Below are 17,118 nucleotides of genomic sequence, written 5' to 3' on the forward strand. Positions count from 1 at the left end.
ACAACAGTCACTGCTACATTGTGATAGACACTGGAGGGGGGCTGGCAGATAGTTATTCATTCATTCATTCAACAAACCAGCTGGGGAACAAATGATGCATGGGACATGTTTAGTCCCTGTCGAATAGGATTCAGGGTCTAAGGGACAGGCAGTTGTGGGCGGCATGACTGGGGGCAAGGAGATCTGAAGCTCCGGGGCAGGCAGGGCTGAGGACTGCCCAGAGGGAGGGGCCTGCCCCCCCACCCAGCCAGTCTCTCCCAGGAGAATTGAGAGTACATTCATTCATACCACAAATGTTACTAACAGCTGCTCTGAGCCTGGCACTGTGCCTAAAGAGCAAAAACTGAGGATAAGCAAAAACAGACCTTGTCCCTGTCTTCATGTGGCTGACAGGCTCGTTGGGGAGACGGGCAGGATCTAAACCATCACAGGCACAGGGCAGACTGACAGCTGTGAGCAGTAAAGCAGAAGGTGCTTAAAATCATAAGGGAGAAAGGGAAAGCTCCTCAGAGCAAGGGACGGTTTGATCTATAACCTGAAGAAGGTGGACCCTACCAGTGTTCCAGGAGGAAGAAACAGTTTGAGCAAAGGCCCTGTGGTCTTTATGGCAGAGGAAAGGGTTAATAAGACTCCCAAAAGGCCATGTGGCTGGAGGCAGAGCCAGACCACGATGAAGGGAAGGGCTCTTGGAGGCCACAAGGTAGCTTACCCTTGATCCTAGGTACTAGAGAAACTAGCGGAAGGCTTTAAGTAGAAGGGAGCCCTGGCTGAGGTGGGTGGGGGAGGGCAGCGCCCACTTGGGAAGGCCCAGATTGGAGATTATTACAGAGTCCAGACAAGAGACGTTGGAGGCTTACACCACGGTGGGGGCAGGGGACAGACTCAAAGATGTTTGTGAGGCAGGATTAGTGGGCGGATGCTGGACTGCAGGGAGGGCTGGGGGCAGGGGAGGAAGCCTGGGTAACAGAAGGATGGTGGGGCCTTCCCAGAATGGGGGAGGGTCGGGAGGTCGTGAATTTGGACTTGGATCCTTGTTGAATCTCATGTGCCTTGGGGACATTCGTGGTGCCAGGCCCGGTAGTCCCGTAGCCCGTGGGCTGAAAGAAACGCTGGTTATGGACGTAGTCTCCATCCGCCCAGAGCGGGCTAAGGAGACCCAGAAGGCACAGCCAGAGAGGCAGGAGGAAAACCAGGCCGGGGAGGGTGTCCCGGAAGCCAGAGGGGAGAGCAAGGCTTACTTCTAGCTGAGTGGCCGTGGGTGAATCGCTTTATGAGCCTCGGTTTCCTCCTCTGTAAAATGGGGGTAACACAGCCACCTCGCCCACCGCACAACGTTGACTGCGGGCCACACGTGCTGAGGAGACGAGGAGGGAGCCTTCTGCACCGTGTAAAGGGCCGACAGACGTGCGGACGGCCCGGCGGGCGCCTCCTCCCCGCAGGGCCGCCCCCAGAAGAGGGTGAAGCCCCGAGGGCGCAGCGTGGCGGCCTGGGCGGCGGCGCTCGCGTTAGGACCCAGCGGATCCGGGGCTGGAGGGCGGGCGCCGGCCCCGTCGGGGGCCCGGAGGGGGGCTCGGAGCGGGCAAAGGGGCGGCTCCGGCGGGCGGACTCGGAGCGGGCGGCGGAGTGACCCGGACAGGTAGGCGCCGGCCGGTGGCCGGACCCGGCGGCCGGACCCGGCGGGGGCGCTCGGGGGGCCCGGGCGCGGGCAGGGGCGTCGGAGGGCCCCCAGGTGCGGGGGGCGCCGGGCTCTGCGGGTCCCGGACCCTGGGGCCGGCTGCCCGGACCCTGACCCCGGGGCCGTCCGAGCAGATGCTAAGAGGGCGCTGGAAAGTCTGGGGTCGCTTTGAGGGGAGGACGCGAGTTGGGAGGGAGGGGAGCCCGAGTTTGGGGGCAGCCAGAGGTGGGGGCGTCAGGGATGGGGACGGCTTTTGTTCTCCCTGGGAGGTTGGAATGTGGCGGGTGGGGTGGGGGTGTCCGGCGGGAGCGTCCGGGCCAGAGACTTGGAGAGACAAAGAGAGATCAGAGACTGCGAGAGCGCGAGCGAGCGCGCCGAGCAAGTTTCCGTGGCTGATTGTTCCCAGCTGTGCGGCTGCAACATCTGGTTTCCTCCAGGCGGACCCCAGGCCGGCCTCTTGAGCAGGCAGAGCCTAGAGAGCAGTGCGCGTGGGCGCAGGGGCTCCGAGTAGGCCCCAGGAAGGCAGAGGGGAGGGGAGTCTGCAGCTGTGGAAAGGGCCAGAGTGGGGGGGCCGCCTCCTAGGCAGGTCCCGGCCTCCCCCACACCCAAAAAATCCAGTCTAGTAGTGCTCGGAGATGTGGTCCCCTGGGAGGGATCCATTACTCCCACCTGGACTCTTCTCTTGACGGCCCCACCTCGTGCCCCGGGGGCCCCTTTCCCCAATAAGCTTGGGCCTGGGTGCCAGATCTTCTGGGAGAGGAAAAGACTCCATGCAGGGGGCTGAGAAGCTTAGGAGGGATTTGGGGACAGATGGAAGTGCCCCCCACCTCTTAAGACCCCTTAGGTCCCAACTCAGGGCCTCATCCTGAGTGGTGACAGCTTCCACTAGCCTGGCTGCCACCAGCCTGGGGGACAAGGACGGGATAGGGAGGCCTTGCAGAGAGTCACAAGGAAGGAGCTCCAGGTCCTTCAGCACCCCCAGCATGAGGAGGCCAAGGGTTTTCAGAATGGGGGTGTGGGGAGCCAGATGTCCCCTGCCCCTGGGGCAGCGTGAGTCATGAGTCTCCCCCACCCCCCACTTCATCCCACTGCAGTAGGGTTAAGGAGGGACTGAGATGTTGAATGTATGAGATGGGCAGGGGGCCACAGAAGTCTCTGGAATGGGAGGAAGGAGGGAAAGATGCCCATGGTTCTGCCCCTTTCTTTCCCCTCTCCCTAGATTCCCCGGGGGAGATACGGCAAGTTGGGTTTCCAGTTAGCCGTCTGGAAAAACACCCTCTGTTGTGGCAGGGAAGGGGCCCTCATCCTGGATGGGTTAGCCCGTGGACTCTCTCCCAGCCCTCCCAGCAGAAAGCTGACAGTCTTGAGGCTGCCTCCACTGAGCCTGGACTGGACATGGGGACCTGTAGACTCTGCCAAGTCCCCTGTGTGGCCAAAGACTGGAGGCTGCACTCCACCAGGAGTTCTTGAAGAGCCTGGTGAAAGCTATGGACCACTGCCCTTTCCCCCCAAAATTACACACACACCATTTGTCATACAATGTCAGGGGACTCAGAACCCCTAGGCTGGGTGACATCATAGTCCCCTCCAGCGCTGCCCTTCTAGGATCCAGAGAAACCTCCTCAGACTCCACCCTAAGTGCTTCCTGCTGCTGCAGACAAATAGACCTCAGTCTCGTGCGTCTGTGATGAAGACAGCCAGGTCTTGGGAGGCCTGGAGGCCTGGCAGGAGAGGAATCTTCTGGGGGTGGGAGCCCTGCCCAGGCCTGGCTGCCCTAGGGGCCCCTGGGGCCGTGCATGCATGTGGTTTCCTGCTGAGTTAAATGCTCAGGGCCCAGGGGCTAATTGGGAGCAGGTGGTGGGTCTGGCAGCCGCTGCTGACTCCGGGCCGGCCGTGATGTTGGCGGAGCAGGGCTGGGGTCCCGATGATGGCCCTGGGGTCAGAGTCACATGACCAGAGCATTAGACACCTGGGGAGGTGCTGAACCAGAGGGTGGGCATGGGTGTGGGCAAGGAGAGCAGGGTCAGGGCTGGCAAGGGATTAAAAACGTCCCCTTAGTGCAGCAGGGCAGGATAGGGTCTGTCCGTTTGTCAAGATAAGCCCTGGAACCGGGTTGGAGGTCTTGTCCCTTGGCCCTGAACACCCCATGGGCCATCAGGGACAGCAGATGTTTCCTCAAAGTAGTTCCCCCGCAGACTCCCTGGCCCTCCATATGCCTGGCTTCTATTCTAAGTGCCTCCTCCTGGCTGAATTCGGGGGAGCAGAGCTGGGCTCTGCAGTCCTGGGTTCGTGGACCCCGACACAGCTTCCCCCCGCCCCCCTTCCCCCAGCTGTCCTCTGACACCAGCCCAGCCCGCCTCGCTGTGTGGCCATGAGAGCGGCCTACCTCTTCCTGCTGTTCCTGCCTGGTAAGTGGCTCCTGGGGCGGGAGGCTCCCATTTTGTGGGTGGGCATGGGGTTTGTGGAGGGAGGGAGCTGGCAGTGAGCCTGTGTTGTGCCCTACAGCCAGAACTCAGCTTCCCGGGTCCCAGAGCCTCCCGGACCACAGACTGGACTGGCCAACCGCCCCAGTGTCTGAGGCCCTCACCCCCAACCCTCCACAGCAGCAGGCAGGCAGGATTCTGGAGAGTGGGCACACGCCCAGGCACCAGGAGTCCATGCTTTTGCTCTTACTGACCCACCTGGGAGCTGACGTGTAGGAGTAGGGGGCACCCAAGGCAGGGAGTCTGGGGGCCTGGGTTCTAGACCCATTTGGGGCCCAACTGCCCTGTACAGTCTTGACCTTGGCGGGGGTCTCTGTTGGTCAAATGAGCAGTTATCAATGGGGATCATAAAACCCTGCCGGGTCTAGCATTCATTCATTTAACAGGTATTTGTTGAGCTCCTACCATGTGCCAGGCTAGGCCCCGGGGGCACAGCCATGAACCAGGCAGACAAATCCCTGCCCTTCTGCTGCTGCCATCCAGCGAAGGGAGGCCGATATTATCAAGTAGATGTGATAAATGTCACATTGTGCTGAGTGCTATGATGGAAATAAACAGGAGGATGCGATGGAGAGGGTGGGTGGGCCAGCAAGGGCCTCTTAGCAGAGCTGAAAGTTCAATCCAGACCTGAATGAGGAGAGCTAACCAGGATCACAGGCCTAGGGAACGTCAAATGCAAAGTCCCTGGGGCGGGCAGGAGCTTGCTGAGTTCCAGGAACAGCCAGGGGCCAACATGGGGAGATGGGCAGGATGAGGTCAGTGAGGTGACAGCCAAGGAGTGTAAGGGCTTTTGTGGCTGAGGAAGGAGTTTGGATTCTGAGAATCTGGTTGTAGGATCTTAGGGTCTTACAGGCCTGCCCTTGGGACCTCTACCTGCCCTCCCCAGAATTGCCTCGGGGCCCCTGCTGGTCTTCTCTGCAGGGCACCCCCTCAGGATTTGCCTCCTCACAGCAGGCCTGCTGGCTCAGGGCCAGTATGATCTGGGCCCGCTGCCTCCGTTCCCGGACCACGTCCAGTACACCCACTACAGCGACCAGATCGGTAAGGGCTTGCCCACCTCAGCTCTCCCCCAGCCCTGCCGCATCAGCGAGGCCTGGCTCCCCAGATGTGTGTGGCTCAGCCAGGGGCCGGGTGGGGTGGGTGCTGGGACTCGCGGAGAGCGGTCGCTGGCTCAGGTGTGGCCTCCGTTGCCCCTGCGGCTGGGGGCAGGCCTGACCCCCCACCAATTCCACATTCATCTTTGTCTTCAGACAACCCGGACTACTATGATTATCAAGGTAAAGGGCTGGGGGCAGGGCAGGATGGGTGGGCAGCTGGTGAGGGAGCCCCTGGGGGGAGGGGAGCGGACCCCCTTATCACCCCTCGTTGCAGAGGTGACTCCTCGGCCCCCCGAGGAGCAGTTACAGCAGGTCCAACAGCAGCAGGTCCAAGAGGAAGTCATCCCAGCCCCCACCTTAGGTAGGCCACCAGCTCCTGTCAACCCGGGGGTGGGGGTCTGTGCGGGGGCAGGGAGAGGTGACCCCACCCTGCCCTGAGTGGACCCCTCCCGGTGACCTCTGCCTGCCCCTCTCCCAACACCAGAACCAGGAGATGCAGAGACGGAGCCCACGGAGCCTGGGCCTCTTGGTAAGGCTTTCCTGACATCTGGAGAAACAGAGGCATGGCCCTGGAAGCCGGGGTAGAGCGGGGTGCAGCGCTGGTGGAACAGAGACTGCTAGGCCTTTTGCTCTTGCTGGGGTAGATGGTGGTGTGGGGGGCTTGTAGACGTGCCCCTGCGTTAGGCTGGCAACTCCAGGGCCCCTTGGGCAGCTCTGGGAGATCCACCTGGCCCCCGGGCCTGGCTGGAGGCTGAGTTGGCTGCAGCCTCGGGAGGGGCCCTCTACTCCCAGACACTGGGGAGGGGCAGGAGCGTGCTGGGGGCTTCCTGCCAGCCAGCGGGACGGGGTGGTGCTCATGGCAAGCCAGGCGAGGAGGGGGCAGGAAGCCCAGGCCGGCTGAGCAGGGGGCCCGTGCTGCCCCAGCCAAGAGCCTGAGAGAGCCAGACTGCATGAGGGACGCTGTCTCCCCTCTGAGCTCAGCGTGTTAGTGTGTGCTCCTGGGAGCGGGTGCGGACCTGCCTGTGAGGTTGGTGTGGACTTTTGTGACCGTGTGTGTGTGGATGTGGATTTGTGTTTGAACTTACGTACGTCAGAATATACATTTCTAGGTGTGGTCATGAATTCGTGTATGTCTACAAATATTGTACAAACTCGGGCAGCCCCGGGAGGTCCCACAGTGCTGTGTGGCATCTGTTGGGCGTGTGTGGGGGGGTGTGTGTATGTGCGTGTGTCTGGGCTGGCCAGGAGGGTGCAGGGGTACCTAGGCCCTGAGAGCCCGTCTCCAGTGGACAAGGTTGGGGGCAGCCCCCCAGCTCTGGGCCCCAAGCTGCAGCCCCTACTCTGATCCTGCCTGTCACCCAGACTGCCGCGAGGAGCAGTACCCGTGCACCCGCCTCTACTCCATACACAAGCCCTGCAAACAGTGTCTCAACGAGGTTTGCTTCTACAGGTGAGGTCTGCTTCTACAGGTGAGGTCTGCTTCTACAGGTGAGCGCAGGTGGCGGGGGGATGGGGGTCACAGCTCCAGCCAGCAAGGTGGGAGCTTGGGGAAAGACAGTGAATCCTGAAGTTGCGCTCAACTCTGGTTAAGCCCAGGCTGGGGACTCTCCCAGTGGGGCAGGGTAAGGGTGAGGCTGACACCTCCCCGGCCCTATCCCCTCAGCCTCCGCCGCGTGTACGTGGTCAACAAGGAGATCTGTGTCCGCACAGTCTGTGCCCACGAGGAGCTGCTCCGAGGTAGGAAGGCCTCCACCCCAGGCTCCCCCTGCCCGGCGGCCAGGCATTATCTGCCCACCCACCTGATATTTATTAAACACGTATTCTGTGCTGGGGCCACTTCCAAGAGATCCGAGCTCCCCTCCTGGCTGCTTTTCACCCTTAGAACATCCTCCTCACCAGGGCTGGGGGGGTGGGGGGGCTAGCAATCCCCACCACCCAGCCCCACCCTGACCCCACTCCTTCCTATCTGCACAATAGCTGACCTGTGTCGGGACAAGTTCTCCAAATGTGGCGTGATGGCCAGCAGCGGCCTGTGCCAGTCTGTGGCGGCCTCCTGTGCTAGGAGCTGCGGGGGCTGCTAGGCTGGAGCTGGCACCTGGAGCCCTGTACCCTGCTTGGATCCGGGGCCCTCGGCCCTGCCTTACCTGGTGCTTCCCCCAGCCCAACATGCCTTTGATTCTGTAAAAAGTTAGTGGACTGCGGCCCTGGGGGTTGTCTCAGGCCCCTCCCCCTGCCCGTGGCCACGCCTGGGGCACAATGGGGGCTCCCCACCACCCAGTCTTCACCCCCCAGACTGGGGGTGTCCCAGGCCTCTCGGTGGGACCTCGGCCTCTGATGTGCCTTCTCAGTCCCTCGGAGGACAGTCCCCCCGGTCCCCCGAGGTAGGCTATGCCCTGACCCCAGCTGGTCTGCTTGGATTTCCTACAGCCCCTCGGGCGTAGACCACCTTTGTTTTATACAAAATTAAAAACAAGTTTTTACAAAAGATTCAGAGTCACTTTTTCAGTTGAGAGCACAGAGAGGGTGGCCGGGTGCCTCCAACACTGCCCGTCCTCACTGAGAGGCTGCCTGGCCCCTTGGGAAGAAGGGTCTGTTCAGGTGACCTGTGGCCTTTCCTCTGTTGTCCCAGCCCTGCCTCCTCCCTCACCGGCTTCAGCTCTGACCTGCTCCAAAAGATGGGCCATGACAGCTGCCCCACTAGGGTGTGCATGTGTGTGTGCGTGTGTGCGTGCGTGCGTGTGTATGTATCGCAGAGAGTTGCATCGGGAATAGAAGGTTCAAGAGTAAAGCTTTCTCGTTGTCAGGGCTGCTTGATGAGGGCACAAGTCCCCCGTCATAAGAGGGGTGCAAGCCAAGATGGGCGGCCGCCCGTGCGGAAGCATAGGGGCGTGTATAGGGTATGAGGCAGGAGGTGAAGGTAGGTGGACTCTGAGATCAAGGGCTTTTTTGGGGGTGGGGGCTGGAGCAGTTCAGAGGGCAGAAACAGGGCAAGCCATTATGATACCTCCCTCTGAGCAGCATGTGGGGACCAGGCTCTGCATGAGGGCTCAGCACACGGTCCTAGTCAACCCTCCAAACAGGCCTGTGTGGTGGGTACAATAAATATCCCCATCTTACCGGCAGGGAAACAGCCCAGAGGCATTAGGTAACCCCCCAAGGTTCCACGGTCAGAAGTGGCAGAGCTAGGGCCGGCCCCGTGGCTTAGCGGTTAAGTGCGTGCGCTCCGATGCAGGCGGCCCGGGTTCGGATCCCGGGCGCGCATAGACGCACTGCTTCTCCGGCCATGCTGAGGCCACGTCCCACATACAGCAACCAGAAGAATGTGCAACTATGACATGCAACTATCGCCTGGGGCTTTAGGGGAAAAATAAATTAAAAAAAAAAAAAAAAGTGGCAGAGCTGGGGCAGCCCTGACTCGGTTGAACTCCATGGGATGAGTGGAAATTCTCCTTGGAAACACTGATTGAACACCTTCCATGTGAGCTTCCTCACAACCACGCTGTGAGGCGGGTTTCATTCTACAGCTGAGCAAAGTGAGGCTCTGAGAGGCTCAGCAGGTTTGCCCCGCGGAGCGAGGACAAGACCCCACGTTCGCTGCCAGGCCTGCCCTTGCTCCCACTGCCTGGAAGGCCTGCCACTGTCCCAGGGGTGGGCCCCGTCCTGAGGTGGGACCAGAGAAAGGGGCAAGAAAGCTTGGCTGGAGAGTCGAGCTGCGCAGGTTGCCCATGTGTTGAGTGCGGTGGGTGATGCGGGACCCGGCGGCCTCCCGCCCCGACATCCTGTGAGGTTGGTAAGTTGCACAGGCCTTTCTAAAGCCTCCCCATCTCCCTGAGCACCCTCACTAGGGGACCCATCCCTCCTGCCCCAGGCCCCTCCTGTCTCCCCTCCTCCAGAGGGAGGAGGCACACGGATAGTAAAGGAACACGTCTGTACAAACTGTTTTTAGAAAATGCGTCTTGTACAAAAAAACACAACAGTTCTAAACAGTTAACATTGTAAAAAGGTATAAAAATATAGGGACTCTGAACTCTCTGAGGAATTCCTGACAAACACTCTGAACTAAGGCGGAGAGGTCTCTGGGAAGCCAGGGGAGGGCCAGGTCTCGGGCCCCTGACTTAGGCCTGGGTACCCTGCCTCCTTCCCATGAGCCCCGGCTCCAGCGCTGGCCAGAGACAAGGGGTCCCCCCCGCCCCTGGCCTCGGCTTGGCCACTCGCAGGGAGGATCCCGTACAGTCTGCAGTGGCTCATCCGGGGCAGGCCGCTAGACTGAGGTGGGCCCACAGGGGGCGGGCGGCTCGTGGTGCTGGGAAGTGCCTCCAGGGTCTGGCCTGGCGCTGGAGTCCTGGCCCCTCAGCACCCCCATCCCGGCTCCTCCTAGCCCCCAGCAGGGCTCTGGAGGCCCCGACGGCCCCAGGCGCTGGGTGGACTGCGCTGGAGAGGAGGCCCTCTGGGGGCTGCTTTCCAGGATGCCAACTGGGAAGGGGCTCATTTCTCGGGGGGGCCGGAGGGCGGGGAGAAGGATGCTGAGCTCCTTCGAAGCTCTTGCTGCAGCTGTCCCTTCAACGTGGACACCTGGAGAAGAAAGAGGAGGTAAGGCCAGCCTGGCTGGCCCAGGCCCCCAGCCTGATTTCAGGGAAAGGGGGTGACTGCAGCTGGGGCCCCAGGAGGGACCCAACGCTGCCTGTTTCAGGAAAAGCTGGTCTCATTAGGAGCCAGGTATTTCCTTCCCTTCTCATTTTGCTCCATGTAGCAGTGGGGAGTCCTCTGACTGCTCAGCAGCTCCTCAGGGGCCACCCCAACCCCACTCTCATCACTTGGATTGTCCCCGTGCTCGCCTGACTCCGGGGGTGGGCCTGTGACCCAGGCCTGGCCTATGAGAGTGGCCTTGCCCTGCAGACATGAAGGGCGGGTCAGGGAGGGGCCTGGGGTCTAAGCTGGCCAGTGAGGATCATCCCTGGGACCCGTGCTGTTGCTCTCTGGGAAAAGGCCCCCCCTCTCCTCTGCGATCACCAGTTGTTGGGACAATCTGAGGCTGGAGTTGCTGAGGCCACCTGTGCCGCCCAGGGAGACGCCTGGGCATGGAGCCAGAGGAGAGCAGAGCCACGGGAGGGGACTGAGTTCCAGTGACGTCACTTGAGCACGTGTCCAGCCATGGTTGATAGCAGCATAGACTCACGGACCATTTCAGTTACAGCTGCCACTGACTGCTTCTACCCAAGAGGTCACCACCAGCCCTCTCCCCCTCCTCCTCCTCACCCCTTCTCCCCCTCCTCCAGCTCCACACTTCCATCCCGGCCCAGCTTCCCAAGGCGGGTCCTGCCGGTTCTGCAGCCCCCTGGCTGGTCCCGGAGCACACCAGCCTGAGTACCTGCTCCTCCAGCCCACGCACCCTCTGCCGGTGGGCCCGCTCCCGCGCCTCCAGCGTGCGCTCCGTCTGCACCTGGGCACTGCGCAGGCGCTCCACTTCCTGCTGCAGCTCCTGCCGTTGCTGCTCATCAGCCTCCAGCCGGGCTGGGCTATGGTCCTGCCCCAGCGTCACCACCTGGGCCTGCAGGAGGGTCCGCCAGTCGGGGGTCTGGTCGTGTGCGTGCGTGCGCGCGCTGGAGGCGGTGTCAGGCACCTCCCCAGGGCAGGAGCCTGCAGGCCCACTGGGGCAAAGCCAGTGCAGGCTAGGGATGCAGAGAGGTCCTTGTTTGTCCCCCACCCCCCTGGCCGTCCTGGTCTTCGAATCCTAGTGACCCCCCGTCAAACAGGCGCAGACACACACAGACGTATTCAAACATAGAGACAGGCCCATACATACAGGCACAAAAGCAAGCAGGTAATACTTAACCTGTGTCCACGTGGACACACGCATATGTGCAGAAGCCTGACACTCCTACATACCTCTACATACATGAAGATGTGTACACAAAGACACGCACACACACACGTAACATATTCCTGATACTCAGACTCGTCACATCTGTACACAAGAGTCATGCTATGTGCACACAAATACTCTCACGTACACACACCTCTACATGCCCACATCCATGAAGACACAGCCTATGTGCTAACCGGCCTGTAGCATCTCTTTTCTCTCCACTTGGGGAAGGCCCCCCCCGGGACCTGGCTCTGGGTCGCCCCCTCCAAGGGTCTGGGCTCATGGGTTGTGGGGGTTGAGGGCCCTCGGCTGGCTGAGCCATCAGCAACTCCTGAGACTGCCTGGGACTCAGGGTGGGGCTGGGTCCGGGGCTGGGTGGGCAGGGGCTGGACCTCCAGCAGCTGGATCTGCCTCTGGGCCTCGGCCAGCTGCAGCTCAGCCCCTGTGAGGGTGCGGTCCAGGCGACCCTTCTCCGCACTCAGCCGCACTGTGTCCTCGTGGTTGCGAAGCTTCTCCCGCTCCACCTGGGAGGGGAGAGCAGGAGGGGATCAGGGGCCTCAGGGAAGGCGGAGGGGCTCAGAGAGGGGTGTTAGGTTAGAGGCAGCAGGACCAGGGGGCACCTGAGGCCCCCAGACCCTAGAGACAGGCAGCTGGGACCAACCATGGCTGGGACCCAGGGGAAGTGAGGGGAGGGCCGGGGGCGCAGCCCACCTTGTCCAGCGTCTTCTTGAGGGCCACCCTGTCCTTCTCCAGCCGCAAGGCTGACCGCTCTGCCTCCCGCTTCTCGGCCTCCAGCTGAGCCAGGGCCCGCTGCAGGCTGCCCAGGCGCTCCTGCAGCAGCCGCCGCTCGTCCTGCAGCTTCTGGACCGTGTGCAGCGTCACAGCCTCATTCTCTTGTCGTTGCCGCAGCACCTGCAGCGGAAACCAGCAGGTCCCTCATGCCTCTGGGCCTCAGCGTGTGCACCTGAAGCTTCGGGATGGTGATGCCAGCCTGCCGTGCCTGCTCACTCAGCAGGACAATTGTGAGGCCCACATCAGGGAACTGTCACCTGAGACCAGACAGGTCTCCTCTCTGGGCCTCAGTTTCTCCATCCGTATAATGGGGATATGGACTCAATGAACCATGCTTCATTTCTGGGCTTGTGGGTGCCTCCTCACAGGAGGCTGGGCCTGGGTTTGGGATAAGCGGGAAGGTAGGAGATAGGTGGGAAGGTCCTCATCCCGTCCCAAGGGCCTCAGAGTCCTGGGGATGGAAGGGGCCCACCCTGGCCCTCACCTCCTGCAGCTGTTGCAGCCGCCCCTCGGCCTCCGCCCGCTGCAGCTCCAGGTCCGCCAGCTCGCCCCCCATCGTCTGCACCTGCTCGCCCAGGGAGACGCTCTGCTTCCGCGCCTCGGATAATGCCTGCCGAGCGGCCTCCAGCCGTTCCTGGGAGACAGGGGCTGATGGTGCCAGGCCGGCCTGCGAGCCCTGAGGCAAAGGGCTCCCCTCTACTCTGTACCTCTGGGCCAGGCTCACAGCCCAGAAAACACGGGGCCATCTCACCTGGAGGGTGAGCCACAGCAGGCCCAGCCCACAGCCTATCCCCCGACCTGCACAGGCGGGGACCCCTCAGACCCCAACTCTCCGGCATTAACCCTGCACCTGGGTCCCTCTAAGCCTGTACTGGTTGGCTTGTTGTCTTCTTGGGTCCACCTCCCCCAGAGCCTCCTCTCATTGGCTGATGCTGTTTCTGGGTGCACCCCTCCCTCAAAGCTGGCTCTCACTGACTGGCTCCTGAGGGTTCCCATCTGACTGCCCCGCTGGCTGGCTCTCTACCGGGGGCCCTCCAAGCCTGCCCTTATTGGCTAACTCGCTCACCGGGCCCACCCCCAGCCAGGACCTGGAGTCCCCCCACACCTGGAGCACTTGGCGGTCATGTTCACAGGCGGTCAGGGCCTTCTGCAGGCGCAGGCTCTTGTCCTGGGCGCTGGTGAGGCTGGCGCTGTTCTGGGCCAGGGCCTCCGTCAGGCCTTGTACCTTGTCCCGCAGGGCCCCCTCGCTCTCCTCCACCTTGGCCAGGGCCCCGTTCAGCCGATCCACTGTCAGCTGCAGAGTCCCTGCCTTCACCTCACTGTCTGCCACCTGCCAGGAGGACAGACAGTGGCTGGTCAAGTGGCTCTGCTCTCGCTGTGGCCTCCAGCAGGGAGGTCCAACCCAAGCCAAGCCAAGCCCTTCCTCTCTCTAGGCCTTCATCACTGATACCATTGTTCCCATGTGCTCCCACTGGCTCAGCCTACTGCTCAGCAGTCTAGGCCCTGTCCCACTGCTGGCTAACTATCCTCACCCAGAGCACCATCAACCTAGTTGTTTCATACCCATGGTCTCCTCCCTGTTCTCATTCCCCTCTCCTTGCTGCTATAGAGAAGAAACGGTAACCACCATAACCCCGAAATTTTCTGCGTCCTTGACTTTGGTAGGTGACCACGCACGGCTAGAAGAGTTACTGAACATTCCAGTTGAAGCTGAGCTTCCTGGCAGCCAAGGCAAAAAGGGAAATGAGTGAAATCTACATCTCTAACTTGTCCCACATGATTCCCTTGAGTGCAGATTCTGTTGTCAAACGTTCCTAAATTCTAATGTTGGCTCTGCCTCTTATTAGCTATGTGATCTTGGGTGATGACATCACCTCTCTGAGCCTCCATTTGTCCATCCACGAAATGGGGATGATAATAAGACTTGCCTCACAGGGCTGTTGGGAGGATTACGTGGTCCCCATAAAGCATTTGGCACTAGGCATGCAGATGAGGAGCCTGCAAGTGGCGGAAGGACCCACCTGTCTCTGCAGGGAGTCCACCCGGTCCTGGAGGGCCTGGGCCTGGGCCTCACGGTCGCTCAGGCCCAGGCGGCTGCGCTGCAGCTCCCCCTCGAGCGAGCGCCGCTGCAGCTCGAGCTTGATGGTGCGGCTCTCGGAGGCATCCAGCACCTCCTTCAGGCGCCGCTTGTCGCTCTCCAGCTTTACCTCGTTGGCCTTCATCTTGTTGATCTTCTCCTGTGTGTGGGTGAGGGCTCAGGCCCTAGCTGTCCAGCCCACCCCAGCCCTCCCACATCCCCCCGGACTCTTGGGAGAAAGTAGGGGCAGCCTTGGAATGGCTGGTGCAACCGCTCCCCGTGTGACCGGGGCTGGCCATGACCCTCTTGGCGGCTCAGTCTCCCCATGTGCCCAGGATGGAACAGAAGGTCCCAGAGCACCTCCAGTTCTGGCTGAGTCTAACAAGCTGTGTGTCCAGGGTTATCCTTCCTACTCCCTGGCCCTACTCCACATCTGTACAGTGGGGGGACTGGACTGGTACCAGAACCTCGGGTTCACAGAGCTCTGGGGAGGGGAGGGGACTGTAAAAATGCAGGTTCCAGGGCTTCCCGTGCTCTGCTGCATCCCTCCAGATGCAGGCCCAGAAGCTGCATGTGGGACCTGAGCAGTCGGGCAGGAGCCCTGGGCCCTACTAGATGTTAAGGGACGATGCTCCTCAGGCCCCCACACAGGCAGTGAAGGAGCCTTGTGGAGTGGGGAGAGGACAGGAAGACAGCCTGGGGTCCTTCCATTCCTGTTACCATCCTGGCAACGGGGCGGGTCAAGGGGGTGTTCTTACAACACCCCCCAGGCCTGGCCCTCTCCTGCCTGCTCAGAGCCCCAACCCTGCCATGTCTGGGCCCGGCAGCCCCACTCTGGCTCCTGCCCAGCTTTGTCCTGGGCCTCCTCCCGCGGCCCCTGTGGCTGGGCCCAAGGCCAGAGCCGGGGCCGCAGACACAACAACCCAGCTCAGCTCGGCCCGGAGCCAGAGGCAGGGGGTGGGCTGTGGGGGCAGTAACGGAGGGCCAGGAGGGGAGGCGGAGAGGGAGGGAGGGGAGCTGAGAGAAGGGCTTAAGGCTTTGGCAACCCGGACTGTCACCACCAGGGCCTGTCCTTCCTGTCCCAGACACACACACACACAGGCGTACACAGATGTCCCCCAAACACACAAGCCCCAGAATACCACCATGTGGCTCCACAGAGACGAAGGAAACAGAGGGGGCCTGAGCATCACCTCCATGATAAGAGCATAGGTGCAGCTGGGAGGCAGTTATCGGGCCTCCGCTTTTACAGATGAGGAAAATGGAACGAGGCCGGCCCATTAGCAGCAGGGCCCGGACTTGAACCCAGGCCTGTCAGGCTCAAAAGCCCAGGTTCTTTCTTCTGCAGCCTCGTGACCTCAACGAAGAATAAGATAGAAGCTGAATGTGCTTTTGGAGAAAGAGCCACAGGCTGGTCACCTCAGTGGGTGCTGAGACCCAGGCAGACAGAAACAGAGACGCACACAGCAGGACTTACAGATACCCATTCAGGCCCAGATTCCCCCTCGCCCCTGCCGGCCCTCAGCGCCTGCCTACCTGGCTGGCCCGGAGCTCACTCTCGGTGGCCTGCAGGCTCCTCTCCAGGGTGGCCACCTGGTCCAGCGCGGCCCGGCGCTCCCGCTCGCTGCGCCGCACGCTCTCCTCCTGCAGTGCCAGCTCCGCCTGGACCCCGCTCAGCCGCCCATCCACACTGCGCCGGGCTGCGGGCCCCACCCAGCCCCGTCAGGCCCGGCCAGGCACAGCCCCGAGACCCGAACCAGGCCACAAGAAGCCCGGCCCGCCCGCCACCCACCACAGGGCCGGCCTCTCCGAGCCCTTGAGGGTCTGCAGTCTGGACATGGGGTGGGGCTGACCAGGGAGGGCTCCCCAGAGGAGACAGCCCCCAACTCAGGTCATGGTGGCCAGGGCAGGGATGCAGGAGCTACTCAGGGCCATCCGCCAGCCTCCCACCTCAGCTGCTGAGAGCACAAGACAGCAAAGCAGGGACCCAGGGGTCAGACTCACCTTCCTCACTCTCGGCCACAGCCTTCTGCAGCTGCCGTGCCCGTGAGGCTGCACCGTCCCTCTCAGCCTCCAAGTCCACCAGCTGGCGACTCAGGGCACTCATCTGGGCCCGAAGCTCGTCCTGCAGCCCCGAAGTGGGGGGAAAGGGAAGACGCCTGCTCTGACAACCTGCAGCCCCTCACAGGGCCCTCGGCCACCTGGTTCCCTATCCAGCCACTCACACCCAGCCTCACCCGTTCTCTCTGGGCGCTCCGCAGCTCCTGCAGGAATTCCCGGAGGGCCCCCCGCACCGCCTCCGGGTCCAGGTCTGGAGACGCCGGAGAGGTGGCAGGTCCTGGGGATGGTGGCTCGGACCCAGGGCTGCATTCCAAGGGGCTGGGGCTGCTGAGCCCTTCCCCACTTCCTGGAGGAGGAGATGTGTTCAGGGGTGCAGGAGCTACTGGCCTCTCCTGCCTGGATGCTGCCTGCAGGCTCCTAATGCAGCTCACACATCCTGCTGTAACCAGCAACCCATGTGAGCTTCCCACAGCACAAACAGGGTCCCCTCAACCTCTTGTTTAACCCCCTACAGCCCTCAGAATCACGCTCTCATCCTTTACAAACTGGCCACTCCACATCACCCTCAGCTCCCATGTTCTAGAACATTCCCTCTTCCAGCACTAGGGCCTTCGTACATGCTGTTCCCTTCTCTCCCCATGGCTACTCTTTGCCTGGCTCATTCCTTTAGGCCTAAATGTAAAGATCACTCCCCAGAGGCCTCCCTGACCCCCAGCTGGGCTGGGGGGAGCTCATCCCACCCTCATGGGGCCCCGATGTCTGCCTCCCTGCCCAGAACACGAGCACCATGAGGGCTGTGTCCCCAGGACCCAGTCCAAGGGGAACACTCCATCACCTCAACATCTCCCTGGCCTGAGCACTTACTACGTACCTAGCACCGGGCCAATGCTTTCCCATCACCTCATTTCATCCTCACAGTAATTCCCTGAGAGGTAAGGACCAATGTGCCCCCTACACAGGCTGGGCGGGCTCAAAGCAGTGAACCGATTTGCTTGGTCTCAAAGCTGGGAAAATCAGGATCCGGGATTTGAACCCAGGCAGCCCGATTTCCCAGCAGAAAACCTCCA

The 17,118-nt window shown here is 61.7% G+C and overlaps 2 protein-coding genes across 4 annotated transcripts in view; one reads left to right on the plus strand and one right to left on the minus strand.

The window, feature by feature from the left end:
- Positions 1 to 1,288: 1,288 nt before the first annotated feature.
- MFAP2 (microfibril associated protein 2) lies at positions 1,289 to 7,742 on the plus strand. Of its 3 annotated transcripts, none has more exons than XM_087446734.1 (9): positions 1,289 to 1,636; positions 4,006 to 4,083; positions 5,110 to 5,199; positions 5,409 to 5,435; positions 5,530 to 5,616; positions 5,740 to 5,784; positions 6,725 to 6,743; positions 6,919 to 6,992; positions 7,233 to 7,742. In XM_087446734.1, the coding sequence occupies exons 2-9, from the start codon at positions 4,047 to 4,049 to the stop codon at positions 7,334 to 7,336; spliced, it is 483 nt and encodes a 160-aa protein (XP_087302860.1). In that variant the 5' UTR covers positions 1,289 to 1,636; positions 4,006 to 4,046; the 3' UTR covers positions 7,337 to 7,742. The 3 variants fall into 3 exon arrangements, with proteins under 3 accessions (XP_087302860.1, XP_087302859.1, XP_087302858.1); XM_087446733.1 differs by lacking the exon at positions 6,725 to 6,743 and adding an exon at positions 6,618 to 6,705 and having other exon boundaries at positions 1,303 to 1,636; positions 5,113 to 5,199; XM_087446732.1 differs by lacking the exon at positions 6,725 to 6,743 and adding an exon at positions 6,618 to 6,705 and having other exon boundaries at positions 1,306 to 1,636.
- Positions 7,743 to 9,192: 1,450 nt separating this feature from the next.
- CROCC (ciliary rootlet coiled-coil, rootletin) overlaps positions 9,193 to 17,118 on the minus strand; it is a 44,946-nt gene continuing 37,020 nt past the window's right edge. The window contains exons 28-37 of the mRNA XM_087445755.1: positions 16,228 to 16,397; positions 15,995 to 16,115; positions 15,527 to 15,690; positions 13,935 to 14,150; positions 13,019 to 13,243; positions 12,398 to 12,547; positions 11,833 to 12,033; positions 11,514 to 11,645; positions 10,624 to 10,803; positions 9,193 to 9,827 (exon numbers count right to left, since the gene is read on the minus strand). Of these exons, the coding sequence (XP_087301881.1) occupies positions 9,741 to 9,827; positions 10,624 to 10,803; positions 11,514 to 11,645; positions 11,833 to 12,033; positions 12,398 to 12,547; positions 13,019 to 13,243; positions 13,935 to 14,150; positions 15,527 to 15,690; positions 15,995 to 16,115; positions 16,228 to 16,397 (1,646 nt within the window). The 3' untranslated portion in view covers positions 9,193 to 9,740. The remainder of the gene's footprint in view (positions 9,828 to 10,623; positions 10,804 to 11,513; positions 11,646 to 11,832; positions 12,034 to 12,397; positions 12,548 to 13,018; positions 13,244 to 13,934; positions 14,151 to 15,526; positions 15,691 to 15,994; positions 16,116 to 16,227; positions 16,398 to 17,118) is intronic.

The sequence above is a fragment of the Ceratotherium simum genome, chromosome 22 (genome assembly GCF_057802395.1).
Source record: "Ceratotherium simum simum isolate JZ-2026a chromosome 22, ASM5780239v1, whole genome shotgun sequence".
NCBI classification, from domain to species: domain Eukaryota; kingdom Metazoa; phylum Chordata; class Mammalia; order Perissodactyla; family Rhinocerotidae; genus Ceratotherium; species Ceratotherium simum.

Coding starts and splice junctions, on each gene's coding strand:
- MFAP2 (XM_087446732.1), top strand. CDS start 4,047: ATGAGAGCGGCCTACCTCTTCCTGCTGTTCCTGCCTG. Junction 5,200..5,408: donor CCACTACAGCGACCAGATCG/GTAAGGGCTTGC, acceptor CTTTGTCTTCAG/ACAACCCGGACTACTATGAT. Junction 5,436..5,529: donor GGACTACTATGATTATCAAG/GTAAAGGGCTGG, acceptor CCCTCGTTGCAG/AGGTGACTCCTCGGCCCCCC.